The 24,395-nt window shown below is 52.0% G+C and overlaps 1 protein-coding gene across 1 annotated transcript in view; it reads left to right on the top strand.

The window, feature by feature from the left end:
* The window catches only part of LOC119103590 (zwei Ig domain protein zig-8), a 47,333-nt gene extending 31,908 nt beyond the window's left edge, over positions 1-15,425 (top strand). Inside the window, exons 2-6 of the mRNA XM_037227178.1 lie at positions 1,832-2,001; positions 4,413-4,623; positions 6,843-7,020; positions 10,611-10,708; positions 15,121-15,425. Coding sequence (XP_037083073.1) covers positions 1,832-2,001; positions 4,413-4,623; positions 6,843-7,020; positions 10,611-10,708; positions 15,121-15,227 — 764 coding nt within the window. The 3' untranslated portion in view covers positions 15,228-15,425. The remainder of the gene's footprint in view (positions 1-1,831; positions 2,002-4,412; positions 4,624-6,842; positions 7,021-10,610; positions 10,709-15,120) is intronic.
* Positions 15,426-24,395: the final 8,970 nt, after the last annotated feature.

The raw sequence follows: 24,395 nt of genomic DNA, 5'->3' as shown, positions 1-24,395 counted from the left end.
ATGCGCCGGGCGGTCGAGCCGGCCGGGAACGTCGGCGCAACGCAGCTCCGACCACCACACGTTCCACGCCAAATGCATCACCAGTTTCACGGTATAAACTTTTGATGCTAATATCCGGCACCTCGAACCGTGTGGATCGATGACAGGCAGCTGTAAGCGTATGAGGCCAGATAAAGCAAAATTGTGTTGGGCCCGGTCAAGCCGTAAACTTAGGTTTGTTCGATGGAAAACGCGTGTCGAATTCGAATCGTGGCCTCCATCTGGGCATGGCAGGCGAAGTCATCCGTACTTTATGCCTGTCTAAAATTAGCAGCTTTCATGAAGCCTCCGTGGGATGTCGCAACAGCACGAAAGTTGTATGATGTTGAACAGCATTATGAATTCAGAGGTCTTAAACCAATAGCTATCGCCCTTCACTATGCCACGAGGTACTGGTCAAACGACGTTATGAAGCAAGTATTGGCCTTATTGGCAATACTATCTTCAAGCTGTGCTCATAATGGTGAATGCTCATGTGGACTCTTGGCCATGATCGCAGCTCGTAGCGTAGAGCATTCGCAACATAACCAATGTTTGCTTGGGAACGTCGTTTAACCAGTGCCTCGTGATACATTGAAGGTCGCCCACTCTCAGCATGGAAACGCTGAACTCATAACGCTGAAAAGCTAGAAGGTCAAGCTCGTCGTTGCTTATATCCGATATTGAACAGATCAAGCTATTGCTAGCGTCAATCAGAAATGTGATTGACCACCTCTGGCTGCTTCTGCCGCAGTCAGGCCCAGCTACCTCACGGCGGTGGACACGATAAACCACCAGCAGATAATCAACATTACGTGGCATGTGAGAACTTTCATCGTATGGAATGTTCTTGGTGTCTTATTTTCACATACGCTAATAAACAAGCTATAACACGCAATGTTACGAGCTAAGCTCCACGCCAGATCTTTCGAGCCAAAGTTATCGGGCATATTTGTTACTAATAGGGTACGTAAAAGAGTACAAAGAGGGTAGAGGGCTGGTTCCATCAATAGTTGTTAAAAAAAATTGGGCCTGTGAAAGAAGCCTCCCGATTTTATGTTGACTCAGAACGAGCAGGAAGTCTAATTCAAAGATGCAAATAAAAAGCATGATACCTGGCCTGAAACTATGACCGGAAATGATGAAATAAAATGATAACATTTCCCGGCTCATATTTGGCCACAATGCTACGTAATTAGACGGTGCCGTAATTAAGGCACCACAGAACCTCACTTTGTTCCTAGTGAGCCTGTGTTAAGGCCCAAACTTTGTTGAAAACGCTCTGTAAAGACAGAGACGCCATATCAGGAGAAATGCCCCAACTTTCCATATATTTCGCTACGCATATTTCAGTAGACCCAATCTTATAACGTAATTTTCGTAGCGTCCGCTCATTCCTCATGCAATAATTAATGCGGTGACGGTTCGGTGCCGGTGCAAGCTTGGAACGTGAAAGTTGGCGTGAATCTAGTCCAGCAGAGTTGCATCATTACATGAGACTCGGGACCGGATCCCACCAGCGGGGTGCCGTCGGCGTGTCCAAGCGTTCCCCACTGGTTCAGCATGGGGGACACGAAACCCGCTGATAGCCCGAAACAAAGAAGCCGTCGGCCACTCCGGCAGGCTGTCAAATGGTGCTGGCTGGTGCTGGGCGTCCGCTGGCCAGCTATCGGTGCTGACCGGTGCTGGGCGTCCGCTGGCCAGCTATCGGTGCTGACCGGTGCTGGGCGTCCACTGGTCAGGTATCGGTGCTGACCTGTGCTGGGCGTCCGCTGGTCAGATATCGGCGCTGACCGGTGCTGGGCGTCCACAGGCCAGGTCGCGGCCATCCAGTCGGCCGAGGAGCCACCGTCCCGGCCACCCTGGCAGCGGCCCTCCATGCTGCAGCCGGTGTTCCTCAACTCAACAGTGCGACACGTGGTGTCGCCGGTCGGCAAGCCGGCCTACCTGCGCTGCGTGATCCAGCATCCGGGCGACAAGACGGTCAGTCCCGAGTCGGCGGTCGGCGATTCTGACGGCTGCCTCGCGGGGGGAGGGGAAGGGGGAGGGCGGCCGGAGTTGGAGCTGCAATTGTGTGTGCCGACTCCAAACAAACACTGATATAACTCAGGTATGGATTACGACAGCATCTCCGTAAACATCAGCGGCAGTTGTATGCAAAAGTAGACTTATGCGTATCCACAATCCGCGTGCAGGTGCACACACGCGATGACAATACTGTAGTATGTATGTCTGGTTGTATGCACATGTGTATGCATGTCTGTAAATGCATGTCTTACAGCCATGCTTGATCTAATTCATGTGGGAGTTAGCCGTAATCGCAAGTTTGCTGTGAAAAAGCTGTTTCCGAATGCTATTCCACCCATGAAATTTCATTTCAGGCAACGCTTTGTGACGTCAGGGCGCAGTGTGACAATTTGCAAGTTTCAGATTTGTTACAACACATTTTATGAAGTCGTCGCTTGCACATGTTTCAACAAAACATTTGCAAATGCTCGCGGAAGTCGACGTCTGTATGTCAATATAGCATGCCGTGATATGGAAAATCTCTGAGACCAACGTGGCAGATACATTACCATTTTGTCACATCAAAAATGTCTCTTAGCTTGACGTTGACCTAGTGTGCCATTATCTTTATGCAGCCTGCAAGTGCCAAAAATATAACACAAGCTTTTAGCGATGGCACTCACTTCCGTTTTGATGCAACAGGTCTCATAATCGTGATGATTCACTGCGCATGACTCCTCATCGCCCCAGAGATTCAAATTTAAGAGGAAGGGAAGGAGGTGAGGGAGGGAATGAATGAATGAATGAATGAAGGAAAAACAATCAAGGAAGGAAGAAAGGAAGGAAGGAAGGGAGGAAGAAAGGAAGGAAGGGAGGAAGGAAGAGAGGAGGGGGGGGGGGACAGGGAAGCAGGGAAAGAGAAAACGAGAGCAATGGAGAAAGGAGAGAGCTAAAATGAGGGAGAGAGCGAGAGAGAGCGAGAGAGAAAGATGGAGAGAGAGAGGTAGAGAGAGGGAGAGAGGCGCACCCGGACGCTGGACGGAGTCGGCGAGTCCCGCCACCCGGTGGCGTCGCCGGTCCGCCCTCCGGGCAATACACGGCGGACCGAGTCCGAACTTCGGCCCGACTTCGACCCCGTTTGACAGCAGTAATGCATTCAGCTCATCTTTCAGCGATGCCTCTCGTTTTAATGGGTATCGTTGGCCGCGCGCTGCGCTCCACCGGCGCCGCCGGCAGACTCAGGGCAATTGACGTCAAATGGGGCCCGCAAACGGCCGCCGCCAGTGGCGGCTGATGTTCCAGTCGTTTCCGGAAACAAATGGGGTCCTCCGCAGGGTCTATGCGACGCCTGGGGTTTACAGGAGGACCAGGGCCGATGTGGTACATGACGCCTGGGGTTTACAGGAGGACCGGGGCCGATGTGGTACATGACGTCTGGAGTTTACAGGACGACCGGGGCCGATGTGGTACATGACGCCTGGCGTTTGCAGGAGGACCGGGGCCGATGTGGTACATGACGCCTGGGGTTTACAGGAGGACCGGGGCCGATGTGGTACATGACGCCTGGGGTTTACAGGAACACCGGGGCCGATGTGGTACATGACGCCTGGGGTTTACAGGAGGACCGGGGCCGATGTGGTACATGACGCCTGGGGTTTGCAGGAGGACCGGAGCCGATGTGGTACATGACGTCTGGAGTTTACAGGAGGACCAGGGCCGATATGGTACATGACGTCTGGAGTTTACAGGAGGACCGGGGCCGATGTGGTACATGACGTCTGGAGTTTACAGGACGACCGGGGCCGATGTGGTACATGACGCCTGGCGTTTGCAGGAGGACCGGGGCCGATGTGGTACATGACGCCTGGGGTTTGCAGGAGGACCGGAGCCGATGTGGTACATGACGCCTGGGGTTTATAGGAGGACTATGGGCTATTACGCTCAGGATTGATCCTGCCTTGTCTGTGAGCTGACCTGTCAACGGCTGTCGTTTTGTCGTTATGCTGCCATTTGCTTCTGATCAGCGTTTTGTGCAATATAACAATTACGCCAGTCGACGTTTACGTTTGCTTCTCAGTTCAATGTTACTAGGTGCTAGATGGTGAAAATGACTGAAGTGCAGCCCCTTTACATCTCACTTCCATGGCAAGGCTTTCGAGCAGACGACGTTGAGTAAGTGCGCACCAATGACAGTTTAAGTTAACGTCCATGTTGTGGCTATCCAGATGCTTGATTTTGAAGACAAAATTAGATTACATTTGTTCTAGCTCTGCCGGCGTTCGAGATTTGGTCAGCCTCTCCCCCCCCCCCACACACACACGCATAAACACGCACGGACACTGACCGGTATGCGCTGTGGTCTGACATAGCCTGGGCCGTGTCCCCAGGTCTCCTGGGTGCGCAAGAGTGACCTACACATATTGACGGTGGGCCTGTTCACTTACACCACCGACAAGCGTTTCCTGGCGCTACACTCGGACGGCACGCAGGAGTGGACGCTTAAGGTGCTGGCTCCCACAGTCAACGACAGCGGCGTGTACGAGTGTCAGGTCAGCACCGAGCCCAAGATCAGCCTGGCCTTCCATCTGGACGTGGTCGGTAAGTGCCCGACGCGCAGACCGCAGACCGTGCCAGATGAGTTCCCGTTCTCCGGCTGAGCGTGCGTGATGAGTGACCGCCTCTCAAGTTGACCGCTTTTGTAATTCATCCGCTGTCTTCTATTCATGCTGATCAATGTGGACGTTAGACCCAGAAGCCAGTGTCTTGAGCTAAGCTGCGTGGTCAGGAACCCCCTGGGCGAGAATACATTGGAGCTAGATGTGGGCTAGTGTTGTTGGCGTTTCGAGCTAAATCTCGATGGGAGCCTGCTTTTTGTTCTGGATATGCTCTGTGCATGCTCGTTCCTTAATATCGCTGTTCGATTTTAAACTTGCTTCATGGTCTGTTCTTGGTGTTTTCAAAGTCATTCAGCATGGACGTGGAGCATCTGTCGTAAGTGATCATAGAGGGCAGCCAGTTTCCTGCCTTGTGAAGCCCACAATGTTCCACCAACCACAAAAAAATGCTTCTCCAAGAGCCGTGGCGAAATTCATTTCAGCGACAGCCCCATCATGTGTTCTGAAATTTCAGCCCTAACTGCGGGAGCCATTTTTGATTTCCACCTTAGAACAGCTATTTTCTAGGCATACCGAATATCCCGTTGTATGCCATTTATCCGAGGACGTTCTGTGATGTATTTATCCACTATAAAAATGTCGCCGAGACGCAGCGCGCGCTCAAAACGGACACACCTCCGGAACTACGGCCTACGTCCACACACATCGCTGACCGAGCCGCGGAGTAAAGCCGGCAGAAGACGGTCAAAGCGTGGCGGGGATGGCCAGATACTCGGCTCTTCCTGGCCCTTTTGCTTCTATTCAGGAATCCAGCTCTCTTCGAGGGCTTATGGAAAGCGTTCATCCTAAGACATAGTGGTGTGTTTCATCGCCCCAGCTACATCGGCACCGATCACAGACGTGAGCAATTTACGCCATGTGAAGCAGCACTTTCATACGGCTGGACTCTATGAAAGCTTTTCCCGTTTTGGATTGTTTTTTTCGAATGATTTTTACTTCTTAAGACCCCGCCTCACTTGGAATCTGAACAACCAATGCAAACGTTAGTGACCGACTGTGCGCGGTGGCGCGGCGGCACGCAGCACCGACCCCCCCCCCCCCCCCCCTGTTGCTGCCGAGGCCGGTGGCCACTGAGGCCATGAGCCTCACCACAGCCGCCAGCCTCAGTCGATGACGCACTCTGCATGTCCCACGTGAGCGGCTGTTATTTCGGCTTTGTGCCTGTCTGGGCGTGGGTGCCGGCGGATCTGCTGCGGGCTGCATTGTTGCCGCACTGACGCTCTGATTCGGTGCGGATTATTGTGGAAGCGGGGAATTACATCTGCTGCGGCCTGCTAATTGTGAGCGACACAGATAATGACGGAGCCGCCTCAGTTGGATTAGACTTCTAATTCGGGCCGACGCTTTTGTGCTCCCGGTGGTCCCGACCGCTGGACCAGGCGGTGCAACAGGGGCGGGCAAAAAGGAAGACTACAAAACAGAGGCAGACGGACCCTGGAACCGACACCGACCTCCACTGATGAGAACGCGAGCTGACTTCCTCTCCATTGACAGTCTTATCAGTGAAATATCTCATCATCTCGTCTTCAGTCAGATTAAATCACCAGATCTTTTCAGCATGAACTAATAATGGGTGGGTTTAGTCCTAGTGGAGTGCGGGCTAAGCTTTGGAAGGGGCTACAGGCAATAACACGCCCAGGCTGCCGCAGACGATGAAGCTCACTTGCCTCGTGACGAAGGCATTTTCTGCTCGCCAACCCAGTGTTAAAGCCAGTGACGGTACGGCAAGATGGACCTTTCCATACTTCTGCGTCACTACTATTTTCCCGCTCTTTCTCTCGTTTTTTCCTTTCTGTCCCCCCCCCCCTCTCTCTCTCTCTCGCTCGATTTTCCCATATTTGTGTTGGGGGTCCAAAAAATCCCGTCATTTATTCCCAATGTCATTTAATGTCGCTCACGACTTACAAAAAAATCGCTCGACCCTTTGGACCGACGGAGTAGCTAGCTAGTGGTTTATGTCTTTAGTTTTATGGCGAGTCAATTACATTGCTTATTTGCGCCGTTAGCTGTTGATTGAGGCAAGACATCGGTGAATCGAGTTTTTGCATTTGGGTGCCATTCCGGGTCCTGGTCACGGCGGTGAATTAAGTAGATCACGATGTGTACACTTGTGGGAGCCGATGACGTATATGTACTGCACAGTTTCCAGGGCGCATATCCTGGGCAACGCCGAGCTGCACGTGAAGTCGGGCAGCGACGTGAACCTGACGTGCCAAGTCAGCCACGACACCAGCTCCATCTACTGGTACCACAACGGCCGGGTCATCAACTACCAGGGCCAGGACCGGATCCGGCTGGAGACGCATCCCTCCCTTAGCAGGTGAGACGACGCCCGGCTGGGGGCGCACTCTTCCCTCAGATTGTGAGACGACGCCTGCTGGGAGCACACCCTTCCCTCAGATTGTGAGACGACGCCTGCTGGGAGCGCACCCTTCCCTCAGATTGTGAGACGACGCCTGCTGGGAGCGCACCCTTTCCTCAGGTTGTGAGACGACGCCTGCTGGGGAAGTACTCTTCCCTCAGATTGTGGGACGATGCCGGCTCGAGGCGCCGGGCGGTCATCGGTGACTTTCTGGATCAGTGATCTGAATGGTGACGCGCTATATAGGTGATCCTATCGGTGACGCTCTACATCGGTAATCCGATCAGTGACGCTCTATATAGGTGATCCTATCGGTGACGCTCTATATCGGTAATCCGATCGGTGTCGCCCTATATCGGTAATCCGATCGGTGACGCTCTATATCGGTAATCCTATCGGTGTCGCTCTGTATCGTTCATCCGATCGGTGTCGCTCTATATCGGTAATCCGATCGGTGATGCTCTATATCGGTAATCCGATCGGTGACGGTCTATATATGTAAATCGAATGGTGACGCTCTGAATCAGTGAGCTGATCGACGGAATTGGACCAGTGGTCCCATCTGTGACGCCATGCATCAGTGGTCCGATTGGTCCCTTCATGAATCAGTGATCCGATCGGAGACGCCATGGATCGGTGATCCGATCGGTGATGCTCGGGATCGATTATGTCTCCTGTGCACGCCCCATCTGATGCTGAGGTGCAGTGTTTTTAGACACTTCTGAAGTTTATTACAAGGTTCGTGTGAAATGAGATATGGTATGTTGCTGATGGCACCACATTGCTCTCCTCTCCCTTTTTGTTCGTAGATTATTACACCAATTGTCTGGTAGGTCCAGTCCTGCCCCCTCGAAACACACACACACGCGCGCGCGCGCTCACGCACGCACACATGTACGCACGCAAGTGTCGGTTGCCATTGCTGCATTCATCGTCAGCAGAATAGCACCACGCGCCCCTGAGAGATCGGACAGTGTCGTGTAAGATAAGGTGCCCAATTTGGCTCTCTGTCGCACCCACTACCACAAAAAGGCCCAGACTACGGAAGGCTCTGCGTCTGTGAGGCATTCGTGTGTATCGGTGTGCATTGACGGTTTAGGACACGTGAAACTGAACCTCTCCGGTGCCTGGTGTGCGCCGTCATCGGATCATTTGGAGCGTCAGACAAACCCGACGCCATCACACCACACACGCTGTTGATTTTTGGGCCCGGGCTCGCGCGGGACTAATTTCGCCTCAACTAAGCCGGACCCACTGTCAGCACCGTGGCGTTGGAGTGCCAATATCCAGTCTCTGAAAGGGCCCTCTCCAGTGCACTGTCCGCGACGAGCTCAATCAGACCTCTGTCTCCTCCTCTCCGTCCCTCTGCCAGGGATATCGTTCTCCTTGGGGGCGGCTGGCCGGGAGGTCACACGTCGCCCCCCCCCCTTCCCGTGGGACAGGGGGTGGCGACGAAGTGAGCGGCGGCGCTCTCCCCCGCTTCCTTGGGACAGGGGGAGGCGGCGAGGTGAGCGGCGGCGCCCTCCCCCCTTCCTTGGGACAGGGGGTGGCGACAAGGTGAGCGGCGGCGCCCTCGGTGGGTGTTCGTCTGCAGGCCTGGGGACGGGTATCATCGGCGGGGAGTGGGACTTCCTCTGCCGCACGATGGAGGGGAGCATGCTCGGTGACGGCTCGTGCGCGGCTGAGCGAGGAGTGAGGCAGCAGACTGGGGACGGGCCTCATCGGCGACGAGGGTGGCTTCCTCCGCCACGCGATGGAGGGGAGCGTGCTCAGGGACGGCTCGTGCGCGGCTACAGGAGTAAGGCAGCTGACTGGGGTCGTCTCACTTCTGGTGCGGGCCACTCGGCTCACTCCCAACGGCTCCAATCTGTATGCGCACTGGATGATGTCGTGTGCTATCGTTCTCAGATAGGCGCCTGGACGCGCTAACGTGCTATACGGAAATGCAATGTCAAACTCATTTCACACTTGTTGGATGCGCAGGCTGGAGTGATTCCGGACATCCGGTGGCAGTTTTGGGGACGTGCCTGGAGTGTGAATGACACCGGAAACGGTTTGCTGTGCGACGGGTGCCGAGAACGCGATGTAAATCTGGTTTGGTTCGGCCCTGTAGACTAGTTACTTCAAGAAAGATGACTCCATTTGAGGGATGAACGCAGCGCAGTGGCTGTTCGGATCCATCTGTACTGATCTGTGTTGGTCGTCAGGGCAGCGTGCCCGCTGGTTTCCCATGTAATGGGAATATGAGCCGCTGAAAAAGCACGACAGCATTGAAGTTTTACGATGATTCTGGGCTGCTTCTATGCTATGCTCGTAGTTCAGCTACCTCTCTTGTCCAACAGATTCATGGATCTGTTGGACATGTTTGACATTCAAACAAGTTTACGGATCACATCAGCCCCTTTGAGTTTCCTTCGGTTACTTTAGTTTCGTGCCAGGCTTTATCTGATCTTGGTTTTCCTTCGTGTCCGAGGATACAGGCTTGGAGAGCATTCACACAAGCGTAAACAGGCAGTTCACATGCTGACTGACCGGCTGAAACTGTTAGGTTCTCAAAGCTAGAGTAGGGCAGGTCAGGGGGGTGTCGGTGGCGCCGCTGCCAACGGCCGGCTGGCTCTTCGCGCCCACCTATTGCAGGCTCGTGATCTGTGTGCACAGTAGACGCCAGACGAGCTGGTGGCACGTGCCGAACGTCAGCTGCACTTCGCTGCCGATGACGTATATTATTACACCTCGTCCGTTTAAGCGCTCGTAGCTGAATGAATCGTATATCTTGATGACAGATATGTTCCCTGATGCTTGCCCCCAGGCATCAAATTGAGGTTGAAATGATCAGACGAGTAGAATTTGGCATTAAGAGAGATTTAGTGCTTTATTTTAGACCTCCTAACTGCAATGATTTTTCGCTCCGTATCCTCAAAAATAATATGAGTGGAATTAACACTGGAGAACACATTTTCGCTTATTTAAAGCGAGTCTCCCACGTTTGTCTATTGCAAGTCATACTCCGGTGAAACCCCAGGGCCGTTCACGTCTAATAATAACACCTGGCAGTACCGTTGCAGTACCATCAAGACATAACAGAAATGCAAATTTGAATGATTTTGGGGCTCAAATTACGCCGCCAAGGCTTTGTAGCAGCACTACGCCTCTTCCCTGGCGTTGCCCCGACCGCCAGCTCTCGATTCACTTCAATTTCAGCTTAAAGACTTGAGTTTTAATATTGCAACATGCCGAAGCTGTGTTTGCGGCTGGCACGGGCCGGCCAGGCGGGGGAGGGAGATAACATTCAGGTTATGCCCTTCCAAAACCATGAGAAACCCTTTATTTGCTTGTTTTTTTTTCTGGGAACTTAAGAGATATTTGCAGCTTTCAACACTGGATCCCGGATTTTGCGTTTTGTGCAAATGTTCATATCATTGGCCTGAAGACGAGAACCTACATTTGTTACTGTCGAAATCTTTTTTCGCAGTAAGACGTCGGCTGCCTTGGCTGTTGGCTCGGAGCAAGGCGCTATGTTTTCTACCGCCGTGTGATTCGGTTTTCAGGCTGCACATCACTCGGATGACGCCGTCCGACACCGGCAACTACACGTGCGGGCCGGCCAACGCCGAGCCTGCCTCCGTCACCGTGCACGTCATCAACGGTATGTCACTCACGTTACCGTGCACGTCATCAACGGTATGTCACCCACGTTACCGTGCACGTCATCAACGGTATGTCACCCACGTTACCGTGCACGTCATCAACGGTATGTCACCCACGTTACCGTGCACGTCATCAACGGTATGTCACCCACGTTACCGTGCACGTCATCAACGGTATGTCACTCACGTTACCGTGCACGTCATCAACGGTATGTCACCCACGTTACCGTGCACGTCATCAACGGTATGTCACCCACGTTACCGTGCACGTCATCAACGGTATGTCACCCACGTTACCGTGCACGTCATCAACGGTATGTCACTCACGTTACCGTGCACGTCATCAACGGTATGTCACCCACGTTACCGTGCACGTCATCAACGGTATGTCACCCACGTTACCGTGCACGTCATCAACGGTATGTCACCCACGTTACCATGCACATCATCAACGGTATGTCACCCACGTTACCGTGCACGTCATCAACGGTATGTCACCCACGTTACCGTGCACGTCATCAACGGTATGTCACCCACGTTACCGTGCACGTCATCAACGGTATGTCACTCACGTTACCGTGCACGTCATCAACGGTATGTCACCCACGTTACCGTGCACGTCATCAACGGTATGTCACCCACGTTACCGTGCACGTCATCAACGGTATGTCACCCACGTTACCATGCACATCATCAACGGTACGTCCTCACGTTACCGTGCACGTCATCAACGGTACGTCATCACGCTACAGTGCACGTCAGCAACGGTACGTCATCACGCTACAGTGCACGTCAGCAATGGTATGTCAGTCATGTTAAGAATGCAAATCTTTAATGTGAATAAACGGCTCGTTAGTGGTGCACGTTAATGGTAGGCCGCTCACGCATCGGACGATATTCAAGTGTGTCACCGTAAAAGCCAAGCTGGAAGGCATAGCGTTCGTGGCGCAATATGTCGGGTAAAAGAGGGCTGAGGCACATTCACGGTATACGCGTTTATCAAACGAATCGAAAGTAGGTCCTCAGCTCATTTATTCGTACGTCAGGAAAACCACCCATCACATCCACTTACTTTGCCCAAACACCGGCTCCCGCAAAGAACGTTTCAACGTTGAGCCAAAGAATGCTGGAAAACGTACTGATTATTCTGCTGAGATGGCACCGCGGAGCTTCGGTGCTCTAAAGGCGAACTGCTTCTGGTTATGATCATCGTAGCAGTGTGAATTACCGAATTATACTGACACGTTCGGCGGCTTCGCAGTTTGTTGTGTTTATGAAAATGCATGAGCAATGCCTTCGGCTTGTCGTTGCGCATAAGAAAAAAACAATGGGTGAGCGTCAGTGCGTGATGGTCGGGCAGGTCAGGTGCTGATGGCCTCTGCAATCTCTCACTTAAATCAAACGCATGATCAGGGCTCCCATGTTGCCAAAGTAAAAGTAACTAAAATTTTATGGCTTGAACCACGCCCAAATTGGTCCAACCCGCTATCGTGAACGACTGGGCAACGCCTTACATGCAAGTGGAAGACTCGTATGAGGCATCTGTCACGTGAAAACGTCGAGTTTAGGCCGGCCACGTGGCACCTGGCCTCGCGCCTCGCCGACACGACGGTAGGTCACAAGTCCAGGTCATCTAGGTCATCAACGGTAGGTCTTTCGCGTCACGTCACGTCATTCGGTGATCTGTTACAATGTTTGGCCGATATGTGAATGGTGACTCTGAGATGCAGGACCCATGCACGGGCTTGTTTGTTTGTTTGTTGCGATGACGCTAACCTCACATACTGGCCGGGGGCATGCACGAGGACCCACGCGCCGGCTCGGCGCGAACCGTCTGGCGCTGACGGCTGAGGATCACCGCCACCGATTGCCGCGGCTGCCCCCCAGCCCCGGCGGCGGCGGCGGCGGCCGCGACAATGCGGGCTGGTGGGCGGCGTGTCGTCCATACGCCGGCGTGTTGCACGTCGGCGTCTATGGGCGGGTGGCTTAATGGCCTGTCGTGGCCGGTGTAGATCCGTGAGGACCAGGGCGCGCCTCGCTGGTCGCCGGGGAGTGGCAGCGAGCTCAAGCTCTCGCCTGCCAGGCCTGTCGAGTGTTCCGTGCTTTGCATTCATACGATTTTCTCATCAGCTAAATGAGTACGGTACGCAGGTCATCGTTAAGGTCTAGTCGGCCTTAGGGGAATATAGTTTTCAAAAAGAATGGGGAATGAATTGGGTAAACAGGCTCAATGTACTGCAGAAGACGAGATGTAGCCCGTTTCGATATCGAGCAAGATGAACTTTTTATATCCTTTCGTAACGTATGCCATGTATTACATGTAAGACAACAATGCTATTTTTGTAAGACGTTCCCCGCTTCTTGATAGTCTTGATCGACCGTGCGCTCCTCCCAAAGCTCGTACTTTCGTTACGAGTGCATGAGCACAAACACTTGGCCACTGAAACTAATATGTTTTTCAGAATGGAGTTTTGTGACATCGATGCCAATTTATGAAATGACGCTGCAATGCGTTTGACTAATGCGAACTACGTTTTGTGTTATTCCATTCATCAAACCCTTGTCAGATGCCTTGGCCCATTCAGTTTTCAATAACCGCGGTGGACGCAACAATTTGTCGCTTGCGCAAATCAAGTTGATACATTCTCCCTGAAATGGAGAGATCATTTCTCCAAGCCTGCCAGATGTTTATATTGCGTCGGGGTTCAGCCAACTCCAATCTTCATCAATCAGACTTGATCTGGAAATCCAATCGCCAGAAATCATCTCGCGCCAGATGAAGACGAAAATGAGAGGCCTGTTTAAGAACGACGACTTCCAGGAAAACGCAGATTACTATCGAGGCTGAGAATGAGAAAGGGATATTATTACCGACGCTAGCCGCACATCCTCACACTTCTCTATTCGCCCCTTCCGTCTTAATGAAAATTTTCTGATCTGGTGCAGTTGATGTCTCTTACTAGCGTGGAATACGAAAAAAACATTCAATAACTCCCTTTACGGCCTTCTAAGCAGCCGATTATCTACGACTGTCGTTATGAAACCTTTTCGTTCAATCAACTTTTGTTATGTTTTTTTCATAAATGCAGCAATACACCACGTTATGATCTTATAATTACCGGTTCTTGGAAGTTGCTCTCCGTCTGCTGCTGTCATCGTGGTTGGCATATCCGTATGAAGCCGTTTGTCTGTTGCAATGTTTGTTGATTAGTAATATATTGACAAGACTTTTGCTAGCTTGTTAGAGATCATGTGTTTTCCCCCATATCATTTCGTGACCTCTATAATTAGGCGCTGAAATGTATTCAGCGTTCTCGGCCAGTCGCGGTCGATAGGCGGTCCCAGGAATCGACGTCAGTGGCGCCCCGGCGAGCTGAACCCCTCCCCGTGACGTCAACGGCACCCCGGAAAGCTGAACCCCACCTTGTGACGTCAGCAGCACCCCGGCGAGTTGAACCCCGCCCGTGACGTCAGCGGCACCCTAGCGAGCTGAACCCTTCCCGTGACGTCAGTGGAACCCCGGCGAGCTGAACCCCCCCCCCCCCCCGTGACGTCAACGGCACCCCGGCGAGCTGAACCCCGCCCCGTGACGTCAGCGGCACCTCGGCGAGCTGAACCCCCCCCCCCGTGACGTCAGCGGCACCCCAGCGAGCTGAACCCTTCCCGTGACGTCAGCGGCACCTCGGCGAGCTGAACCCCGCCCCGTGACGTCAGCGGCACCTCGGCGAGCTGAACCCCCCCCCCCCGTGACGTCAGCGGCACCCCAGCGAGCTGAACCCCTCCCCGTGACGTCGGCGGCACCCCGGCGAGCTGAACCCCCCCCCGTGACGTCAGCGGCACCCCAGCGAGCTGAACCCTTCCCGTGACGTCAACGGCACCCCGGCGAGCTGAACCCCACCCCGTGACGTCAGCGGCACCTCGGCGAGCTGAACCCCCCCCCCCCGTGACGTCAGCGGCACCCCAGCGAGCTGAACCCCTCCCCGTGACGTCGGCGGCACCCCGGCGAGCTGAACCCCGCCCCGTGACGTAAGCGGCGCCCCAGCGAGCTGAACCCTTTCCGTGACGTCAGTGGCACCCCGGCGAGCTGAACCCCGCCCCGTGACGTCAGCGGCACCCTGGCGAGTTGCACCCCTCCCCGTAACGTCAACGACACCCCGGCGAGCTGAACCCCACCTTGTGACGTCAGCGGCACCCCGGCGATTTGAACCCCTCCCCGTGACGTCAGCGGCACCCCGGCGAGCTGAACCCCACCTTGTGACATCAGCGGCACCCCGGCGAGTTGAACCCTTCCCCGTTACGTCGGCGGCACCCCGGCGAACCGAACCCCGCCCCGTGACGTCAGCGACACACCGGCGAGTTGAACCCCGCCATGAGTTGGCAACAGCCTTCTGACCCCCTCGTATGACCTCAGGCGAGCACCCGGCGGCCATGCAACACAACGCCGGCATCAGGGACCGGCCCAGCTGCGGACTGCTGCTGCCGCTGCTGCCGCTGCTACTGCTGCTGCGGCCGCGGTGAGGGGACGGCCGGTCCGCGTGGTGTGGCTGACCCGGCTTTGGCAGACCGCACTATCACAGACCTGTGCTCTACGGACCCGCTGGCGGCGCGGCGGCGGAGTGTCGGGCGCAGGGGTGGTCGGTGGACCACCACCGGACGTGTGGCGTGGCTGGCATATCGGACCCAGCCCGCCCGGTCGGACCCGAGACTGGGGACTCGCGGTCGGTGGTCCCGGGCGGACGCCGCCGGGGACCGGGGTCCACGGGCCCCGTGCGGACCGCCTGAGGGCCGCAGCCGCCGCCGCCGCTGCCGGCTGACGGCGCGGACAGCGCCTCGAGCCCCGGCGGCCGCGAGTGATAGCCGGTTTGTCGCCGGACAGCGGACGTGCCCGCCGCTCGCCGGCGGTGTGTAGTGTCGTGTTGCGGGGCGCTGGCCGGCGCGAGTACAAAACGGCAGAGCTGGGCCTGCCTCCGCGGCAGGGAGCCGGCCGGGGAGACGGCCGGGGACGGGCAACGTGAGCCCGTGTGCGCCCGTCTGAGAGCGGTCACCTGGTGCGCGTGCGCAGATCGACCACGGAACAGCGGCTGCCGTTCTATACATCGATGTTTTGGTGGCGCAGGCGGCAAGATAATGTTTAATGTTTAATGGTGACATCGATGATTGGAAATCAATTGCTAATGATTTAATGATTACGTGCCGCGCGGTATCCCTCTGTACGGCAATCCTGTGGCACTCAGGTGCTATTATTTTGTTAAATCATCGACATCGGCAACGATCCTGTTCCTTCACCTTCTCCACGCTGGTGCTATATACATATCAACAGCACAGTGCCAGTACTGTAAAATCGGGGATATTGCAAGCCACATGATAAATTAATGCTGCCAAACATCTGATGTTTGGATGGACCCCATGTTTTGTGACTAGTTTAACCAAAATGCATTTGATCACTTCTCGACCCAGGCTACCTGCAGGTTGTGAGGGCTGGACACATGCATAAGGTGATTGAAATTTAGCGTCGTTTTGTAAGGTTTTGAAATGACTGGCATTGTCTTTATGCTTACGAGAAACACTGATTTCATTATCGGATCTGGCTCACTTGCGGGAGAGAAGGTCAAGTTTCACTAACTGCCACGATTGCGATATTTTATTTTTCGGTTGAAGCTTGCTGGTATTTTTTATATGCAACATATAATGTTTGGCATGATTAAGTACCTGCCGCTGCTCCAATGGACACTGCTCCTCCCGCCGCCCACCAGTGCGGTGGAATCGGTGATGCCCTCTCTAGTTGATGTAAAGCTAACATAAATCTAAAAGATAGGCCCCATAACGGCAGAAAACATTGGATAAAACAAGCAATCGTAAACAAGAGTGCGCATTAACCACTGAACGCTCGAGGAAGACAAGAAGGCGCCTATGTTTTGTTCCCTCCATCTCGGAAGAGTTGAGCCATTTTGACATGGGAAATCCGCTGACTAAGCTAAAGGAAATAAGCCAATGATATTCAATTGACTAATTTGCCATAAGATTGGTATGCATGCATCCGTCTGATTTCTATGCGTTTTTCTGTCACACTTCGGCTACTTGGTGATTTCCGTCTGATGCAGTTATGTTTAGAGCACCCGGCCATACACACACACACACACACACACACACACACACACACACACACACACACACACACACACACACACACACACACACACACACACACACACACACACACACACACACGCACACGTACGCGCACACGCACACGCACACACACACACACACACGCACACGCACACACGCAAACACGCACACGCACACATACACACCCACATATATATATATATATATATATATATATATATATATATATGCATACCTATATATATATATATATATATATGTATGTTATATATATATATATGTATATATATATATATATATATATATATATATATATATATATATATATATATATATATATATGCATATATATATATATATACACATATATTCAATATTCGGTTTAGAGTGAGAACCTACTGCACAGACATCTAGGTTTAACGCAAGGGAGATAACTTGAGTACTGTTGTCTGTTGAATGATAACATTTATGCGCTGTGCTGCTATTGAACGTGAGATGACTGCGAGAGGTTGCGTTGTATGTATTCACGAACTGCTCGCTGTATTTCGTTTACTTAGCACCGCTCGTTCTCGTGACATGTCTCTGGTCTGCGTCGATGATCCCGTAATGCCAGCACACATTGTGTGTTTGACAGCCAGAGCCGGCCTACCATGTGTCCTGCTATCTCGCAGACCGTGTCCAATAAACATACAGGGCGACTTCATCCGGCGTATCGGCTCATGACCTCTGCAGTAATATGCAAAGTGCAGCTGAACATTGTCTTCCGAGTCCTCCTTGCCAGTTGCAACAACCAGCCAGTCACGCTATCCCCGACACCGTTTGGTGAACAATGCCGTTTTAACGACACCTTTCCAATAGTAGACGTTGCGAAGCCCTATGGAGCGTGGAACTATGAGGCCGACCATCACGTGACCCAGGGGGCACTGCGCTGAGCGTGAAAAGGCCGTCTAAAAACGTCATTGGGACGTCCTAAAGGGAGAGCGACAGCAAGTATAGCCACCTTTCAATATACTATGATGATGCGGTAAATCCCTGCTGTAATTTCAGTCAAAGTGAAATATCGCACCAGTGGTAGCAACTTTTGTAAATTATTGGGGGAGGGGGTGGGCCGCGCCGAGCGTCCGACGACCCAACCCCTGCACATTTTTTCTCAACGGATTTAGCCCAGTTTGCTTTGGTCAATGGCAATTTATTTCGTAACCATTAAAAGATATTCTGCAAGTAATGCAGCATAGAGGTCCTGCAGGGACGGGTCCAGGGGGGGGGGGGGGGCTAAAGGCACGTGCCTCTTCTGATCTGAAAGTAAAGATGGCCCTCCAGAGACCACCTTAGAGTACCGAAGAAACACTTTTCTGGCGGCCATGGGCGGCGGCATGTGTTCTTGGTCAGTGGAGAAGGGGGCAGGGCTAGCCATCAAGAACTTTGGGGTCATTCCCGTACCCCGGGGCTTTTCAGTTTAACCTCTCAGACCATCGCATGTCTTATGTCCTAAGCTGTGTAAAGTTTATTGCATTCAGTTATTCGGATCAGTTGTTGCGTGTTATCTGGCGGTGAGAGCAAACACAACATTAAATTACGAGGGTGGGAGTTGCTGTAGTATTATGTTACGAGAGTAGGGGCTGCTGTAGTATTATAATACGACGGTAGGAGCTGCTGTAGTATTATATTACGAGGGTAGGAGCTGCTGTATTATTATTATACGAGGGAAGGAGCTGCTGTAGTATTATATTACGAGGGCTGGAGCTGCTGTAGTATTATAATACGAGGGTAGGAGCTGTTGTAGTATTATATTACGAGGGTAGGAGCTGCTGTAGTATTACATTACGAGGGCAGGATCTGCTGTAGTATTACATTACGAGGGTAGGAGCTGCTGTAGTATCACATTACGAGGGTAGGAGCTGCTGTAGTATTACATTACGAGGGTAGGAGCTGCTGTAGTGTTGCCATGCGCGCTCCTCTATACGGCAAGCATATATGTTTCGTTTCTTGTGAGACGGTAAACATCCGGCTACATTAACAGATCCAGTTATGATGCTCGGGGCAAAGCCATTTAGGCAAATTACGCAATCTACTCCAATCAAATTTTTTGTCTTCGGATTTAGTTCGCAGCGCCTGCCGTGTAAAAAGCTGCTCTATTTAAATTGCAATTTTTACGTGAATCGCGACCGATGCCTGAAATTTTCGGTCTCTTCTTAACGTCGTACCACATTCTTTGATTCAACTATGTCATGGCATCAACAAATACAATGAACAGCACTACCATGGTCAACAATGCCCGGCGGCACTCGATTGTGTTCAGCAACGCATATGAACAAGTCACATTGACCGATAGTTGTGTGCGATTGAGACTTAAATCAAACTGCTTCAGTTGGATACATAAAACTGCGCTGCACACACAGCGAGGAAAAGGTTATCGTGACAGCGCTTAGAAACTGCATGTGCCATTGAAAGGCTAGTCGCATACATGCTTATTATCGTGCTGTTGTGCTGCATCAAGTGCGCGTGAATTTCTGTTGAATGGGCATGTGTCATCTTATGGAAGTAATTTTTATTTAATGTGGTCTAAGTATTCACCAGCACAGCAAAGTGATGAATAGCTTCCATCACTTTGCAGATCGATGAATTTCTAAGTTTTCGTTAAATTCAAGCCCGACATAGGCGGACCCAAACCCAAACTGGGGAAGTCAACTCAACATTAGGGGGAAGGGGGGCAGGACCCTCACAAAAGGGGGAAGGGGGGCATGACCCTCACAAAAGGGGGAAGGGGGGCAGGACCCTCACAAAAGGGGGAAGGGGGCAGGACCCTCACAAAAGGGGGAAGGGGGGCAGGATCCTCACAAAAGGGGGAAGGGGGGCAGGACCCTCACAAAGGGGGGAAGGGGGCAGGACCCTCACAAAAGGGGAAGGGGGCAGGACCCTCACAAAATGGGGGAAGGGGCAGGACCCTCACAAAAGGGGGAAGGGGGGCAGGACCCTCACAAAAGAATGGAAATCGACACCCGTGCCAGACAACAATTGAAAATAACATGGCGCACAAAGATTACCTAATTCAACGACTAACGTGACTTCTTGGTGTAATTCCCACTCAACTCACTCTCTCTCTTTTGTGAAATCTGAGAGCCATCAATCAAAGCACGATTCGTCAAGTCCGATGCTCCATTCATGAGCACCATATTGAATCATCGCTGAACCGTGCTCAGCTGACCACGCTGTTCGGACTGACAGCACCAGTAAGACACTCGCGCCATGCTGGTCTCTTCCACATGCCGTTCGGAAGAGTCAGCACCGTTAAAAACAGGTGCTGACTCTTCCCCATCCACATTCCCGTCACCTGAAACCGTCTTCTTCAGGATATCCCAACAGTTGACCCTTTCATCCACTGTCATTCCGTTCCCATGCACGCAGGTTGGCCAGCGGTGTGAGCACGTTCACCTAGTCGATCTGCTCGTCGAGCACTTAGTAACTCTGCAAGCTTGAGTGTGCGTGTCTGTGTGTTTGCGCGCGTGTATTTAATACCGGAAAGAAGGTGACAGAAATAGAGATCCACGGATATTGAAGTTTAAAGCTTTGTGGAAGTAATACAATAAAAGGACGTCAAATAATAATCAGTACCTATTCGTCCATATCTTCTTTTTCGGCTCAGACTTGTTGCTGAAGTATCAGTATATATCTGTTTATCTTATTTTCATCAACGAAGTGTATGGCTAGTTTAACCCATACCCATATATATATATATATATATATATATATATATATATATATATATATACATGGGTTAAACTAGCCATACACTTCGTTGATGAAAATAAGATAAACAGATATATACTGATACTTCAGCAACAAGTCTGAGCCGAAAAAGAAGATATGGACGAATAGGTACTGATTATTATTTGACGTCCTTTTATTGTATTACTTCCACAAAGCTTCAAACTTCAATATCCGTGGATCTCTATTTCTGTCACCTTCTTTCCGGCCCCTAAAGATAAATAAAGCCAATAGATCTGCTCATACGTTTATATAATGCTATGGTGTGTGATGAAACACGCTCGGTGCCTCGCTGGGTTCGCATCTGCGCGGCGGCTCGACCTCGACCACGCGACCTCTCGCTGGACGCGCATCTGCGCGGCGGCTCGACTTTGACCGCGCGACCTCTCGCTGGGCGCGCCTCTGCGTGGCGGCTCGACTTTGACCGCGCGACCTCTCGCTGGGCGCGCCTCTGCGCGGCGGCTCGATTCTGACCGCGCGAACTCTCGCTGGACTCGCCGCTGCGCGGCTGCTCGACCCTGACCGCGCGACCTCTCGCTGGACGCGCCTCTACGCGGCGGCTCGACCTCGACCGCGCGATTTGGCGAGACGGCACCGAGGAGCAGACGGAACGCCAGTCGACTATGACCTGTAAGTACGGACCGAGGCCCGTGAGGACGGTCACACTGGTGGCAGCGGTTCGGTGCTGTCTCAGGGCCGGACCATAGGCTGTTCACAGCGGTTCGGTGCTGTCTCAGGGCCGGACCATAGGCTGTTCACAGCGGTTCGGTGCTGTCTCAGGGCCGGACCATAGGCTGTTCACAGCGGTTCGGTGCTGTCTCAGGGCCGGACCATAGGCTGGTGTGAGGATGAGGAAGGGCTTGACAATTCTCATCACCGTATGGACGCATTCGCCCCTCTTAAGGTGATGGCACACACAGCAGTCGGCAGGGTGTTCCTTGCAAGTTTACGCTCGTTGTCGTGGGTGCAGCATGTGCCTAGGACCTTTCCGCATCTAACTGTCAAGCTGGTAGAGATAATATATCTCTTGCTGACAATTGACAACCTCAAAGCCAAAAAGGCGAACAACATATGCATGGAGATGTAGGAGGAAATGTAGCACTTTCGGAAACTCCTGCAAATGTAGCATCATACTTAAGATTGATAGACATGTAGATAGATGAGAACTTTACCATACCTTTACAAGACCACATTCGCAGTTTCATTCTGATTTGTGACAGAAATCGATGGGTACCCTACAGGGGCCACAAATACCCTGCAGCGTGCAGCAGAAGGCCGCCCATTTACGTGAGCTCTGTGCGAATTGGTACAGTCCACGTGTCGATTATCAATGAAAAGCAGAGTGCTATTTTCGCAACAATTCAGAACACAGACAAATCTGGTACATTCATACACTGTACTTGGGTGAATAATCAAGCAAAGAGGAATGCAGTTGGCTTGTGTAAAAGACATTGATAAGTGAATGGGGCCAAGAAAATTCACTCACGGCGTTTAAAACAGAGGATATCCACTCAGTTACAAGGGAGACCGATATATTCATCAAGAGGCACACGACGTTAAAAAGATCAGTGAAGACTACGGCCGTAGACTGTGACCTTGCATATTCCCTCTTCCAACACAGAGTGAGGTAGTCATGTCTGTCGCGCGGCATACTCAAAGGACGAAACCATTCCATACTCGAAGGCTGCACGGCACGAGCACTGCACACATGAGTGTGTCTGGGTCTGTGCGTCGCACGCGTAAACTACAAATGTGCGTGCAGCCTCACGTCCAGTACTCCCCCCCCCCCCCCCTGGTAAGTGTGGACACGCTCGTACCGAAGGCGTTCGGGCGAGTCTAGTTCCAGATCGAATGCCGGCCTGATTTCAAATCTGGTGTCACACACTGGTCCGCATCCGCGCATTTGTCCAAGACGTAGTCAGACAGAGCCCAGAAGGCGTCAAAAGAGGCGGTCGAGCAAAAAACCCAGTTCTCGCGTCCGGAAAATGTGACAGGAGCGAAGGTGACGGGCGCTGGCGAGGTGACGGGCGCTGGCGAGGTGACGGGCGCTGACGAGGTGACGGGCGCCGTCGAGGTGACGGGCGCTGACGAGGTGACGGGCGCTGGCGAGCAGTTCCGAGGGAGGGCGGTCGATGCGCTGTCGGCTTCCAGGTAGCGATCTCACCAGTCTCTGCGGCCGTGTGCGGCGCCTTAGTTGAACGGAGAAGCCGATGCCTGCCCTGACACCATCAGTCAGGACAACCGAATGCAATGACGCAATCGCCCGTGGCACAGTAACACGTCGTCTCGAAATCGAGCGTACTGAGCACCGGTGGCTAGACGCTTACGAGCCTTGGCTAGACTAAGATTGAGTAGCCGTGGGCTAGATCAGCACAGGATGTTGAGTTTCGGTTCGATGAAAATAATTCTGTCAGCTGATGAGTGATATTTTACTCAGAAGGTTTAAGAAATAACTTCTTATCGAATAAAAGCTACTTAATTAAAGCTGTCGTTTGGTTCGAAAATATCATTTTCCTTTAATTTTTTTCACAAGGAAACAATGACAAGGATGCTGGGTTTCAATTTTTACTAGAAGCCTCGACGTAACCTTAGGCCGGGCCATAGTTCCTGATGGATTGCCGTTCTTACTAGATATTTACGTTCGATTGATCTTAATTAAGCTTCGTTCTTACGACACCCAGTTCTTGCTAGATCTTTCGGATCAGGGTCTTTCCGGGTTCCATTTTTTTTTTATTAGCTTTATGGTCACAGTTGACTGAAGGATCCTGTGTCTTCTGTGTCTCAGGTTTGATTCTAGGATGGTTCCTGTGGTCTTGCTTCTTTAGTAACTAGGAATGAGGAGCCGGCTCCTGGAGAGGAAGAAGCCTGGGGTGCCAGGTGCATATTTGAGCAATTCAATGAAAAATAAGTCAAGGAACAACACGTGACAAATGATTTCGTTGTGCGATAATGTTCCAAAAATTCGAATTATTACACTGGTCTAAGTTGCAAATACCTTGTCAGCAGTTTTTGCTGACGTAAAGGACAAGAAAATCCATCTTGAAGCATTTCGGAGCCGAAAGATTTTCAGCACGCCTGGCGGAACGCAGAGCCTAATGATTTTTCAGCGAATAATGCACGAAGATTTATTATGATGTAGTCATAATTCTTCGAGGAACAAAAGGATCAAACTGTCCTGATATTTACTACCTGGTAGGACTTAATGCAAATCCACCCAGGGATTCTGAACAGGAATTATTTAAAACAGTCATTTGTCAAATGTTGCTGTCGCAGTCCTGAGAATCATGCTCAGGAACTGTGCATATTTTTTGACGACCCCACAGGCTTTTCGCACGCACGCGTGACAAAGCGAAAGAAAGGAGAGCAGGTAGAAATGAGTGATATATCGCTTGACCTTCGTGTGCACCAGATTCATTGCACTTAAATTAAGCATACGCACCCGCCGCTAAACACACGAAAACCTTGAAACCCGACCGGCGTAGTGTGCAGTAGTTCGCGATTCCGTCGCTAGGTCAATGGGTTGTGGGATATTGGATGCACCAAAATGGATGCGTTTGTGGAGCAGGAGACTGACCATTTCAAGCAATGCTTTCAAAACATCGCTGAGGTGGTCCTTGTTGTCTTACCCAGTGTGATATAAAAAACATCCCCAAATGGTTCGCGAGGATATTATCGCAAAATCATTTCTGTACTTGACTTGACATTTCGCACTTGACATGACATCCTTGACATCGGAGTTTAATGAACTTTATTTAGGATGGATACCGAGAGTGGCAAGAAATCAAAATACTA

The sequence above is a fragment of the Pollicipes pollicipes genome, unplaced genomic scaffold (genome assembly GCF_011947565.3).
Source record: "Pollicipes pollicipes isolate AB1234 unplaced genomic scaffold, Ppol_2.1 Scaffold_5724;HRSCAF=6776_pilon_pilon_pilon, whole genome shotgun sequence".
In the NCBI taxonomy this organism is placed as follows: Eukaryota; Metazoa; Arthropoda; class Thecostraca; order Pollicipedomorpha; family Pollicipedidae; genus Pollicipes; species Pollicipes pollicipes.
The sequence above is the reverse complement of the archived record's forward strand: the minus strand, read 5'-3'. Positions and strand labels throughout refer to the sequence as shown.